This window comes from Sus scrofa, chromosome 1 (assembly GCF_000003025.6).
Source record: "Sus scrofa isolate TJ Tabasco breed Duroc chromosome 1, Sscrofa11.1, whole genome shotgun sequence".
NCBI classification, from domain to species: Eukaryota; Metazoa; Chordata; class Mammalia; order Artiodactyla; family Suidae; genus Sus; species Sus scrofa.
Window position 1 is genome coordinate 272,494,196 of NC_010443.5, and position 13,670 is coordinate 272,507,865.

Below are 13,670 nucleotides of genomic sequence, written 5' to 3' on the forward strand. Positions count from 1 at the left end.
TCTTTTTCTCTCTCATTTCCATCGTCTTCTGTGTAAGATCCCTCATCAGGGCAGAGATGTTTGTCTTTCTTTTCTCTGCTATATCCCCAGTGCGAGGCCCACAGTAGGGGATCAGTAAATACCTGTTGAGGAGTTCCTCGTGGCTCAGTGGGTTAAGGATCCAGCAGTGTCACAGCTGCGGCTCTGGCTGTAGCTGTGGTTGTGGGTTCGATCCCTGGCCCAGGAACTTGTGCATGCGTGGGGCGCGGACAAAACCCCACCAACCTGTTGAATGAATGGGGCGGGTGGGCACGCGTCTGCTTCCCTCTTGGTTCCTCCAGACTGGCCTGCATTGCTCTGTGCTGTGCACGGGCCAGCCAGACCCCACCGTGCTCTCCTCCCTGCGAGCCTCAGGAAAACAGTGACCAGCGGCTCTCAGTTCCATCCAAATTCCTGGGAGGGAGCAGCTGATTGGCCAGCTGAGAGTAAGCACAGGTGTAACCTGGGTCTCAACAGTGGCAGCCAGGTGCGGGTCCTGGGGAGAAACACCTGGGGAGGTGGTGGGTGAGGGCAGCAGACACCTCAAAGGAGCATCTGTACCATGGGCTTTCCCATTGCCAAGGGACAGGGCAGGGACCTGACAGCACCTTAGTGGACACCTGCCAGGGTGACAGGTGGGAGAAGGCAGAGGGAATCTGCGGGGAGAATAGGATAAAAGAGGCTGCAAATGAACGTGGGAGCTGTTTTTCAAAAAGCTACCTGCAACGGGTGGCTCTCTTGCAAGTCCAGTTCACGGACCTCAGCCCCCATTAACTCAGCTCTCGCTTAAGCCTTGCTTAACTTCAAGGACAGCCTCTGATCTGGAAATGAACGCCACTTGCCCTCCAGCCCTGGGCCAGGAAGCCCCGAGACCAGCAGGGCAACATCCGGATCCGGATGCTAATACACCCAATTAGGCGGGGCGCTGGAGCCGAGGGCTCCAATTAGAAGAACCGGCGGAGGAGCCTTGCTATGCACAGCAGGAGGAGGGGCTGCGCGTTGGGGGTGAGAGGAGTGTCGTGTGCTCGCCGCTTCCGGGGGAGCGATCTACACGAGCCGGTGCGTGTTGGGCCGACCCCGGCGGCGTGCCCCGCCCGCCGCACACCCGAGGGGCGCCGGGGACCGCGCCGAGCGCATCTCAATGAAGCCCGCGCTGTCCCCGCGTCTGCGGCGGCGCTGAAGCGCCATCAAGGCGCTGCCGCGGGGCATCTAGGATGCCAGGGGCTTCCGGACGCGGCGGAGACATTGGTCCAAGGGGAGCACCTGGGAGGGGTGGGAGGGAGGGGCCCCCTCGAGCCCAGATGCCCTTGGCAACCCCGACAGCGACGAGGGACAAGCACGTGGAGTTTCTGGGCCTGTGAGAGTGGCTGGGTCCTGACCCCTGCTGCCACGTAGCAGGCGCAGGCTTTCACAAGTTCTTTGGCCCCTGGGAGGCCCAATTTCCTCATCCAGGGATTAAAAACCGCACTGACCTCAAGGGGAGCTGCCACAATGAGAGGGAGAAGGGCTGCCTCTACTGAGCACGCACCGTGTGCCCTATGCCCTATGTTCAGCCTCCGTATAGATTACTAATCACTTCATCCTGCAATAGGAGCTCAGGAGTCCCTCGGAGAACAAATGAGGATCTGTTCTCATTTTACAAGCATCCAAAGAGGTGCAGTAACTTGCCCAAGGTCACACAGTCACATGGGGACCCAGGCTGTCCGGTTCCACAGCCCAGGCTCTCAGCAGGGACATCACCTGCTCCCTGAGCTGGCACAGGGCTGGCACAGCTGCTCCGAGGGGACCGGGCAGGTGGAGGAAGAGGAGGGCTAAAGGTGTGGGCGGTCCCAGGGATCGGGGGTCCACAAAGAGAGCCCCACTATGTTCACCAAAGACAGGAGGGTTTTCGCATGTCCTCGGCCAAAATCCGCATCTAAACGGTGCTTCACCGAAAGTGAGACGCAGCCTCCTGCGCCTGGAGTGACACACGGGAGGTCGAGGCAAGGGAAGTGAGACCTCGCCAGGATGGCGCTGGCCACCCTCCTGGTTTTCCATTTCCTCCAGTCTGGGGGTGCTGGGTCCAAGTGCGTAAGTGGCAACATCACCACGCGGGGTGCTTGCCCTGGGTCTGACCCTGTGGTCTGTGTCTTGGGGCCTCCAAAGGCAGCCGCCCACAGTCAGGGGATTTGCAGGGTAGACACCCTTTGCCCCGTGGGAGTTGGGATGAAGTGTGGCCTGAGCAGGCAAGGCCCTGACAGAGCGTCCAAGGGTGGACCCCAGTGCCTGGGGGTGGGGGTGGGCGCTGAGCCACTAGGCAGGGGGGAGGGCAGAGGCCAGGATGCTGCCTCTGGAGAGAAAGCCTAGCCCCAGAGGTCAGACTAGGGCAGGCTGGGGCTCAACTTGCCATACCTGGGCAGAAGCAGTAGAGCAGGCCCGGAGCCCTGGCTCCGTGTACCCTAGCTGCTGGCTGCCACGTTCACTGGCTCCAAGGGCCAGTGCCAGGGTCAGACCTTTGCTGGAGGGACTCTGGGCTGCCCTGCGCTGGAAGGGGCTTTAGCCATTAGGCGCGGAGTCCCCAAGCTGCCCAGAGCTCAGAGGCTGGAACCGAGTCTTGGGCCCAGGCTGGCCTGGCCCTCAGAGATCCACAGGCAGAGAGCACGAGAGTTCTGGGTTCAGGTGCAGATGGATCCAGGTGACCTCAGGCAAGTCACTTACCCTCTGTAGCTACAGTGTTCCCTTCTGTGGATGGAGACTCACCCAAGTACCTTCCTAACGAGGTTAAAAAAATAATGGGAGGAGGGGAGGGCTCATGGGGGAGGATCCAGAGCCTGTCGGCCTAAGGCATCACTGTCCTGTCCCCTGGGCGCTGTGTGCTCTGTAGGACCCAAGGGGCTATTTCAGTGGGAGCAGAGGCAGGCCTTCCAAGGGGTTCCCGCCAGTCTTAAGAAACAGCTAAGGGTGTCTAGAACTGCACTAACACAGCCCCCACTAGCCACACGTGGCTCTTTACATTTAAATGAGTGAAAATTAAGTACCATTTTTTAAACATCTTCTCAGTTGCCCCAGCCACACGCCCCTTGCTCCACAGCCACCTGCTGCTCGCAGCCACGTTGAACAGAGAGCACGCCCATCACCCCAGAGAGTTCTACCCGCCAGGCTTCTCTGGAGACGGTGGCTTTGGTAAAATTACACTTACTGAGAGTGTGGCGTGTGCCAGGCTCTGTGCTGAGAGCGTTGCCTGCATCCTCATCTAATCCCACAGCAACCCCGTGAGGCAAGTACTATTCTGCCCCCATTTCGGTTGTGAGAAAAGAGAGGCTCTGAGGGCCTGTGACCTCCCAGGCCGCACGGCCCCCCCAGTGCTGCAGCCACAGCTCCTCCAGGGCTGCCCGGGCTGCCCCGCTCCCCTTCACCGCCTCCTGTGCTCCCAGACCCCAAACAAGGCCCCCTGCCAGCCTCCTGACCTCAGGACACACGAAACGGCACCTGGCACTCTTTATTGGCCTGGCGGAGCTTCCAGAAGGTGGCGGGCGAGGGATTAACTTTGTTCGCCTGGGGGCTGCTCCTTGCTCCGGCGCGTCAGGGGACTTTGTTGGGGAGGGGGTTAATGATCCCGCTCTCCAGGTGCTCGAAGACCGTGTAGGGGTCCTGGTCCCCGTTGAGGGGGAGGACCGGCTGGTAGAACTGCTCCAGCTCGGCCGAGGTCCTGCAGAACAGGTCCATCTTCAGCTTGACCTGCTCTTCCGTGTCCTTTGGGTTCTGCAGGAGACGGGCCTGGATTTCCACGGTGGGAGGTGGCTTGTACATGAGGTGGTACCTGCGGGAGGAGGGGAAGCAGGTGACGCAGCCACGGGCCATGCAGAGGGCGGGGGAGGGACCACGGTCACCTACTGCGCAGCAAGCGGGTCACCACCGCCACCGCCGTCCAATGCCGCACCAGCTGTGTGCACGCCCTCGGCCAGGCCGGGAGCCGCAGAGGGACCCCAAAAGTGGTCCCTTCCCCCGGCCAGAGACACACATCAGTGGCAGGACAGGGTACGGTGGCAGAGCGAGGCCAAACTCCCGTCCTTGCTTCTCTCTCCCGCTCTGCCTTCAAATGGTATCTACTGAGCACCTGCTGCATGTCCGGCCCTCGTCTGCTACTGACGACGCGGTGGCAGGTCCAGTGGGGGACGGGGCATTCCCGCACCAAGGGTGAGCAGAGATGACCGGAAATGCCGCGGCCACGGTTGGAGAGACCCCGGGCCAGGGCACCACCCAGGCCACCTACTTGACATGGGTCAGCAAACCAGCGTCCCCCGGCAGCAAGGTGAGAGATCAGGCCTATGGTTTAGAAAACTCCTGGTATTTCCCTCCTGCCCCTCCTCACTCCCTGCGAAGAAACGTGGCCTGGTTACTGCCGAGGATGGAAGCTTCTACCTCTTTGCAATTGCAGGGATTTTATTGTCTTTTGTTTTTTCAAGGCCTCGCCCATGGCATATGGAGGTTCCCAGGCTAGGGGTCTAATCAGAGCTGTAGTCGCTGGCCTACACCACAGCCACAGCAACACCAGATCTGAGCCGTGTCTGTGACCTACACCACAGCTCACGGCAATGCCAGATCCTTAAGCCGCTGAGTGGGGCCAGGGATCGAACCCGAGTCCTCGTGGATACTAGTCGGGTTCATTAACCACTGAGCCATGATGGGAACCCCTGCAGGGACTTTAAGTTGTACTTCTGGAGTTCCCACTGTGGTGCAGTGTGTTAAGAATCTGACTGCAGCAGCCTGGGTCACTGCGGAGGCTTGGGTCGCTCCCTGGCCCAGTGCAGGGGGTTAAAGCGGTTCAGATTCGATCCCTGGCCCGAGAACACCCATAGGCAGTGGGTGCAGCCAAAAAAACATTGAGTTTTATTTTTTGTTGTTGTTTTTGTCTTTTTAGGGCCGAACCCACAGCACATGGAGGTTCCCAGGCTGGGGTCCAATCCGAGCCACAGCAATGTAGGATCCGGGCCACATCTGTGACCTACACCACAGCTCACAGCAACGCCGGATCCTTAACCCACTGAGCGAGGCCAGGGATTGAACCTGTGTCCTCACGGATCCTAGTCAGATTCGTTAACCACTGAGCCATGATGGGACCTCCAAAACGCTGTGTTTTCACAGTGACACAGCGCTGTGCTTGGGCAGATGCACCACCAAACTCAGGGTCTCCCCCGTGGCTGTGGGAGGGCTCAAAGGTGGCCTGGTTCCCAGGGGATGTGTCTCTACAGCAGCCACACCTGGGACACACTACGGTGACAGCAAAGGGCCATTTCACACGCTGGGGTCAGAGCTGAGCCTGGACAGATGGGCGAACGTTTCAAAACTGCACGAGAACCCCGGACATTCATTTTGTTTTCACTCTTGCAGAAAAGAGGGTCACGGACTGCGTGGAATAGCGGGTGACCCCCTTTTCTAGAGTCTTCCGTCAGTTGTCACCAGCATCCTCTCTGAAGAAGCCCTGCCCTGGTACCGGGCAGCCAGAGGGAGAGGGGGTCCCGGGTGGGCCGTGGCCCCGGGAGTCCGCACAAACCTTTCTCCTGTGACAGGGTCGGTTCTTCTCAGGGTCAGCCGCTCCAGGATGGAATCAAATGGCACATTCAGGAAAAACACCCTGGGGGGACAATAAGCACAGAGGTCAGCAGGAGGGGACGCAGGCCCAAAGCTCTCGGACCAGGGTGGGCCCCAGCCCCCAAGACTGGGTGGAGCCTTGGGGGCCATTCCTCAGGACTCGGGGTACCAGGCCTGGGGTGGGGGTGGTCACGGGGAAAGGCGCGGGCAGGGCCTCCCAGCTGTGGAAGCTCTCTGCACCCTGATTGGGGGCCAGCTCCCAGCTCCCCTCACTCCCGTGGGGGCATCACTCAGGTGAGTGTTGGGGAGCAGGCGCCCCATCCTTTGGGGAGGACGGCGTGTTCTCTGGAGCCACCCAGACTTGGGTTAGACTCTTACCTCCAGGAGGGACCCGCTGTGGGACCTCGGGCCACTAACACAACTGCTCTGACTCGCTTTTCTCACCTGCAGAATGGGGCTGGCAGTCATTGCTGGCGTTGGAGATGTGGGAGGAGCCTAAGTGTGGGGCGAGCTCAGCGCCGGTCTGAGCGCCCTGGGTGCGCCACTCGGCAGCGGGGGGGTCGTCGAATCCCTCCCCGACTGGCCCCCCGAGAGAGGCGGGGCTGCTCATGCTCACTTCCTCTTTCAGAAAAGAGCCCGGGCCCAGGGGAGCAGGACTCTCCAAGTCAAGTGACCGAAGCAATTGTCCACATCGGAGCCCAGCGGAAAAGACACAGCGCCCGCGTCTGATGCCGCAGGACCGGGCGTGTCTGTGAACGCGCCTCCCGAAGCCCTAGTTCGAATGGTTCGAACAGAGGGGGGAGGGACATTTGGGTCCTCACACCTGGGGAGGGGCTGCTGGTGGCCTCTGGTGGGTGGAGGCGGGGATTACAAAGGGCAGGACAGCCCCCAGCGCCGTGAGGGACATGGGACCGGTGGGAGCAGCTGCCTCTCTGGCTGGAGGAGGCAGGCGGGGGTGAAGGCCTAAGGGTTCTAGCTCCTGCCCACAGCTCTAACCCAGGCCCTGTCTTCTGGTGTTAAACCATCCCAGTTTACTTTTAAGTACTGAGTTCTGGAATATTTCATCTCTCCCTTACCGCTTACTCACTGCCATTTAATTAGTTCATACCTATATTTCGTGAGCACCTGCTGTGTGCCAGGCACCGCCCTCAGCCCCTGTGTTTACCAGCCATCATTATGGGACAGAGGCAGGGCAGTGAACAGGGTTGCCATCCCAGATACAGGGTCCCAAGACTGAGGCAGCTTCCACTGGGACAACATCGGTGAGAGCAACCCCAGCGTCAACACTTGCTGTACGCCCAAAGCCTTGTTCATTCCACTTCCAAGTAAGTGAAGCATCTCTAAGTTGAAGAAAAACATACTCAGAGATTTCCCGCCTTCACTCCTGGCCGGGGGTCTTTTTAGAACAGATGCTCTGCCTCCTCCAAGTCAGTGAACAGAAGGTGCCCTCCCCGTCATCCCCGGAATTCACCAGATGTGTTGATCGGGCACCAGGAGGCCAGGCTTTGGTGTATCCAGTGGGTCCATGAGCCACCCTTAGGGCCCCCGGCCAGTGTTGGGACCCCGGGAAGCCCCAGGAAACATGAGTGAAGGAATGGAGAGGCGAGTCAGCTGTACATGGGTCTAGTGTTCTGTCTACACTGGCTCTGCCTACTGCCTGACTCTTCTCCCACACCAGCCAAAACGCTCAACCAGCAGGTAGGGTGGAGAATGATGCTCAATTCCAGAAGGGAAGGGGTCTGAGATGTGTGCCTCTAACTCCCAGGGACCAGCTACATCAGAAGCCCCTTGGGATCTGTGATTTTCAGGATGCCAACACCCTGGCCCAGAAGGGCTGATCCAGAAGGTCCTGGAGAGAGCCAAGAACCAGCCCCCCAAATCTGTGACTGGGAGCTGCCACCTCAGAGAACACCTGGGCCAGGGATTCTCAACCCGGCTTCCTGGCCCCCCGGACATTGGATGTTAACTGTGGCCTCTGTGCATTTTCTGGGAGGGGACCCGTCTGTGCTGCTCAACAGATTCTCAAAGGGGCGCTGGTTCTTCAAAATGGTTTGAGTCACTGATCAGAGCTTTACGGAGCCATGAAGGACACGGATGCTGCCGACGGCAAGGAGGTGGCCAGGCCGGGCTGCCCCAGCTGCCACACACCGACCCATGCTCGCCGCTTCCAGTGATCTTTCTGAGCCTGCAGTGAGCCACCAATGCCTGCTCAGCCCTGTGACCTGTTTGGAGTTATCCCACCCAGGGCTGTGGGGCTGGGCACGAGGGAGGCCCAGCTATGGCCAATCCAAGTGCTGGCTCCTCCTGACCACAGGAATTGGGTCACCATGCAGACAGATACAAACCAGGCCAATGAGAGGCCACCCCAAGGCTTGCCAGAGAGAAAGAAGCTTCATTTGTTCTGGGCTGCTAAGCGGTTGCACCCAGAGACCCCACACCACCACCTGAGAACAAAGCCCACTTCAAGAGAGCAGAGAGATGGCGAGAGACACTGCTTGGGGCCCTGGATCAAGCTATGCCTGAAGCCAACACCCCTCAGTGTTTCCCTGACATGAACACACACATCTCTTTCGCTTGAGCCGTTTAGAGCTGGGTTCCCTGCAGTTGTTATCCAGAAGCCACCGAGTCACCTCATCCTTCAGTTCCACTTGCTTCTGGGAAATGCGTGAACTTGGAAAAGGCGTCAGATGCGAGCCAAATGCTCTCCTTCCTGTCCAGCCTCTCCCACGGCCTTTCTTCCCCTCTTGTTTTGCCCATGCTGTGTGCTGAGGTTCACTTCTGCCCAGTTGCCAAGAAGCCCCCCTCTGATACCTGATGAGAGTGGCAGCCAGCCCTCCGCCAGGCCAGCGCAGCCTGGGGGACGGGAGCCGCGGACATCCACACGGCGACAAGGAATCCTTTCACAACGTGCCGCGAAATAACAGCCACCAAAGAAAACATGCGAGATCGGGGGGCGTCTGAACACGGGGAGCGCGGGTGTTTCATCCCTCACACTCCGAACATACACCCCTCCCCGCACCCCCAGAACTTGCGAGGCCCAACAGCGACACCAAAACGCGGCTGTCACCGCGGCTGGCGGCTGACGGTGCTGCTCCGGATGCCGACGCCAGTAGAAAGGAAGCCAGTTTGGAAAAGCCCTGATAATTGATGCTGCTTCATAAACAAACAAGCCTAACTGAAAGATTTTTAACCCAGCATCTCAGGACCGCGTGTCGTCATTCAAGGGAACGGCTCGTGAGAGGCTGGCAGATCAGAAACACGAGGCACCAAATCGGTGCTTGAAACACATCGCTGGGAAAAGCTTCGCTGAGGCGGAGCTGTGCTTCCAGGCTGGAAGCTTCTGATTAGCCAGGCTCCCGGTGGCGCCCCGAGGCCAGGGCCGGGGGGCGGGAGAGCGGGGTGCCCAGACAGCTGTGCGGGGGGGGGGGCCCGCATGCCCCCACCTGCGGTATTTCTTTGTCTTCTGCTACTCACTTAAGCCAACAGCCAGAAAAGGGAGGATGGGAAAGCCAAGGAAGCACAGCATATACCCCAAGCGGGACGAGCCCGGGTCACCAGGGGCGGGACCTACACCTGCTGGGGGGCTTGCAGAACTTCAGGCTGGCGGCTGCTACTCGCTCGCTCCTTGAAGTGGGGTCCTCGGGCCAGCAGCACGGCACCAGCTGGGCGCTCAGGCCCCGCCGCCCGCCGTTGGATCAAAGTCTGCGGTTTAACACCGTCTGCAGGGGTTCGTGTGCTCGCGGAGGATGGAGGCGCGCCCCTCTGCGCCCGTGTTGCCCGGATCGGTCTGAGGTTGAGAATCACCCGAGGGCTTGTCTAAAACACAGATTCCGACCTGAAACTAACACAGTACTGTAAATCAGCTATACTTCAATTTAAAAGAGAAAAAACAGGGAGTTTCTGTTGTAGCTCAGTGGGTTAAGAATCTGATTAGGGCGTTCCTGTCGTGGCTCATTGGAAACGAATCTGAGTGGCATCCGTGAGGACGCAGGTTTGATCCCTGGTCTCGCTCAGTGGGTTAAGAATCCGGTGTTGCCATGAGCTGTGGTGTAGGTCACAGATGCGGCTCAGATCCCGCGTTGCTGTGGCTGTGGCGTAGGCCGCAGCTACAGCTCCGACTTGACCCCTAGCCTGAGAACCTCCATATGCCGCAGGAGAAACAAACAAAGCAAAAAACCCCACGAAAACTAAAAAACAAAAAAATCAGATTCTGATTCTGGGCACCCCTTCCAGAACTTCCAAACCAAAACTTCCAGGGGAGGGGCTGGGAGGTGTGTGTCTCTAAGTCAGCAGCTCAGGTGATTCGCCTGCTCAGGCAGGTATGGGAAGCCTGGCTCTATTCCGAGGTCTCACCTTGGCCAAATTCTGGACCTACCAGGGGAGCTCTGAGATTATGGAGGCCTGGGCCTCCCCCAGAGATTCTGCTATAACTGGCCCAAGGTGAGGCCTGGGAGGGAGAGATATTTAAAAGCTCCCCAAGTGCTTGCAGTATGCAGCCAGGGTCGAGGACCACTGCTCTGAAACAATCGCTCAGTGTACAAAATGAGGAAACCGAGTCCCGGAGAGGGAGGCTCACATGCTGTCACCCAGCGCACCGATGGCAGCTACCAGGGACAAGAGGGCTCTCTTGAGCCACCTTCTTAGGACCCCTCTGATTGCGCCGCCTGGGGCTCTGCCTGGGGAGCAAAGGAAGCCTTCTTCCTCAAAGGCCTTGAAGTCCCCCAGCTCCAGAGCTAAAGCCACTGCAAGCTGAGGGATAGAATTCTCTCCGGACCCATGGACAGATTTGATAAACTGAGAAGTGTGACATACACTAACTGACTTTATTGTAATTATTTACTTTTTGGCCGCATCTGAGGCACGTGGAAATCCCTGGGCCGGGGATCAAGCGGTAACGACGCCAGGTCCCTACCTACGGAGCCACCAGGGAACTCCAACGAAACTGACTTTAAATGAATGTGGTGCCCAGGTCTCCATCACAGCAACAAGCCCCTACTACGTGCAAATCTCCACACAAAGCAGCACGTGTAACTACATCGAGATACTACCTCACGCCCATCAGGACGGATGTTATTCCAAAACCACGTGGGGGTGACGACGTGGAGAGAGCGGAGCCGTGTGCTGTGCTCGCGGGATGCCAAATGGCACAACCGCTGTGAACAACGGTATGTCAGTTCCCAGAGAAATGAAGCATGGAATGACCAAGGATCCAGCTATTCCACTTCGGACATATACCCAAATAAGGAAAGACAGATATTGGAACAGGTATTTGCACACCCAAGTTCATTGCAGCATGATTCTCAATAGCCAAAAGGCAGAAATAACCTAAATGTCCATCAGTGGATGAGTGGAGAAACAAAATGTGGTATATACCACAACAGAATGTATCCAGCCTTAAAAAGGAATGAAATCCTGCCACATGCTACAACGTGGGTGAAGCTTGAAGATGTTACACTAAGTGGAATAAGACGCAGAAGGACAAAGGTTGCATGATGCTACTTATATGATGCCGCTTATATGACGAGTCGGATTCATGGAGACAGAGAGTAGAAGGGTGGGAGCCAGCTGCTGGAGGGGAAATTCAGAGTTGTCGTCTGGGAGGTGGGACAGAGTTTCAGTTTGGGAAGATACCAAAGTGCTGGAGAGAATGTATTTAATGCTACTGAACTCTATACTAAAAAAATGGTTAAAATAGGAGTTTCTGTTGTAGCACAGTGGAAACAAACCCAACTAGTATCCGTGAGGACACAGGTTCAATCCTTGGCCTCGCTCAGTAGGTTAAGGATCCGGCATTGCCTTGAGCTGTGGTAAGGTTACAGATGCAGCTTGGATCTGGCATGGCTGTGGCTCTGGTGGAGGCTGGCAGCTGTAGCTCCTACTGGACCCCTAGCCTGGGAACCTCCATATGCCGTGGGTGCAGCCGTAAAAGAAAGAAAAAAAAAAAAAGGGGGGGTTAAAACAATACCTTTTATGTTATGTATATTTTGCTGCAATAAAAAATAAGCACTATGGTGTGATTAATAGATGCCATAACAAAGGTGGGGGGAGGTGGATTTTGGCCTCGAATAAACTTACCATTGAATGAGGTTCTGAACATACATACGTATATAAATAAATGGATGGACCAAACAATATGAACCATGTGATAGTACTAATTCTACCCTAACTACAATGCCAATGCTACGCAAACTCAGAAAATAGAAGAGAACAAAACTTACTTTACTAGGCAGCCTTCCCTGATACCAACAACCAGACAAAGACACTATAAGAAAACTAGAGACCGATATCCTGTGTGAATACAGGTACAGAATGCTCAGTAAAATACTAGCAGATTGAATCTAGCAATAAATGAAAAGAATAACACATTATAACTAAGTAGGGTTTGGCCTGGTAATGAAAATCCGGTTCAATTTTCAAAAATCAATCAATATAACTGCATTATTAGACTAAAGAAAAAACTATACAATCATCTCAATAGTTGCAGGAAAAGCATTTAATACAATTTTATATCAATTCCTGATAAATATTCTAAGCAAACTAGAAATAGAAGATAACTTCCTCCTCAATCTAATAGAAAGCATTTATCAAAAATTCAGATAATATCCTACTCAAAGGCAGAATGCTTTCCCCTTAAGATTGGGAACGAGGTCAGGATGCCCATTTTCAAGACTCATTTGACATCTTACTGGAAGTCCTGGATAGCTCAATATGACAAGAAAAGGAAATAACAAACAAACAAATTGAAAGAGAAGAAATAAAATTGCATATTTGTAGATGACATGATCATCTAACTAGAAGCCCCAAAGAATCTTCAAGGAGGCTACTATAACTAATAAGTAGGTTTAGTGACTTCAAAGGATACAAAATCAATAAACAAAAAAAACCCCAACTTTTCAAGACACTAGCAAGAAACAATTGGAAATTGAAATTGTATAGCACCATCTACAATAATGTAAAGTGACATACTGAGGTATATAATGCTAACGAAATATACACATGGTCTGTATGATGAAAACTACAAAACGCTGACGAAAGACATCAAAGACTTAAATAAGTATGGAGAGCTATACCATGTCCATGACTCAGGGACTCAATAAGGTTAAAAATGTCAATTCTAATAGAGATACAGATTTAATGCAATTCTAACCCAAATTCCAAGACGGTGTTTTGAAGATTCCACATAAGTTAATTCCCAAATTTATATGGAGGATGTTTTCGGAAAAGAATTAGAATCACTAAAAATACTGAAAAAGGAGAACAAGTTGATTTCAAGACTTACTTCAGAGATACTGTAGTCAAGACAGCATGAGCGTTGGTGAAAGGCTAGACACAGGGATTAAAGGGACAGCAGAGAGTCCAGAAAGAGACTCACACAAATATGACTGATTACTTTTCATCAAACTGACCACTGATCAAAAGTAATCAGTCATATTTGTGTGACTCTATTTCACAGGTCAGTGGAGAGGTGATTTTCTCCGCTCAGTTGTGCTGGAATAACTAGACATCCATATACAAATAATGGCAACAATAACCTCGACCCACACCTGACACTATCCACAAAACTTAAGTCAAAATGGATCACGGGAGGAGTTCCTTTGAGGCACAGCAGGTTAAGGATCAGACACGGTTACGGCAGTGGGCAGAGCCAAAATAAAATGGATCATGAGCCTAAATAGAAACCTGAAACTACCAAACTTCTGGAAGAAAGTCTTTGTGCCCTTGGATTAAAGATTTCCTACATATTATACCAAAATCATGATCTGTACATTTTTTAATGTACAGATTGGATATCATTAAAAAGTCTAACAATTTAAGGGAGTTCCCATCGTGGCGCAGCGGAAACGAATCCGACCAGGAACCACGAGGTTGCAGGTTTGATTCCTGGCCTCGCTCAGTGGGTTAAGGATCTGGCGTCGCCATGAGCTGTGGTGTAAGTTGCAGATGCAGCTCGGATCTGGCATTGCTGTGGCTGTGGCAGCTCAGGCCGGCAGCTGTAGCTCTGATTTGACCCCTAGCCTGGGAACCTCCACATGCCACAGGTATGGCCCTAAAAGGACAAAAGACAAAAAAAAAAAAAAAAG

The 13,670-nt window shown here is 54.7% G+C and overlaps 1 protein-coding gene across 4 annotated transcripts in view; it reads right to left on the reverse strand.

Moving 5' to 3' along the window:
* Nucleotides 3,466-13,670, reverse strand: part of AK8 (adenylate kinase 8) — a 128,008-nt gene continuing 117,803 nt past the window's right edge. For 3 of the 4 annotated variants that reach the window (XM_021070835.1, XM_021070821.1, XM_021070826.1), the window contains 2 exons: nt 5,552-5,632; nt 3,482-3,817 (listed from right to left, as the gene is read on the reverse strand). In XM_021070835.1, the coding sequence (XP_020926494.1) occupies nt 3,580-3,817; nt 5,552-5,632 (319 nt within the window). In that variant the 3' untranslated portion in view covers nt 3,482-3,579. Of the gene's footprint in view, nt 3,818-5,551; nt 5,633-13,670 lie in introns of all 4 variants that reach the window. The other variant, XM_021070832.1, reaches the window with a different exon arrangement.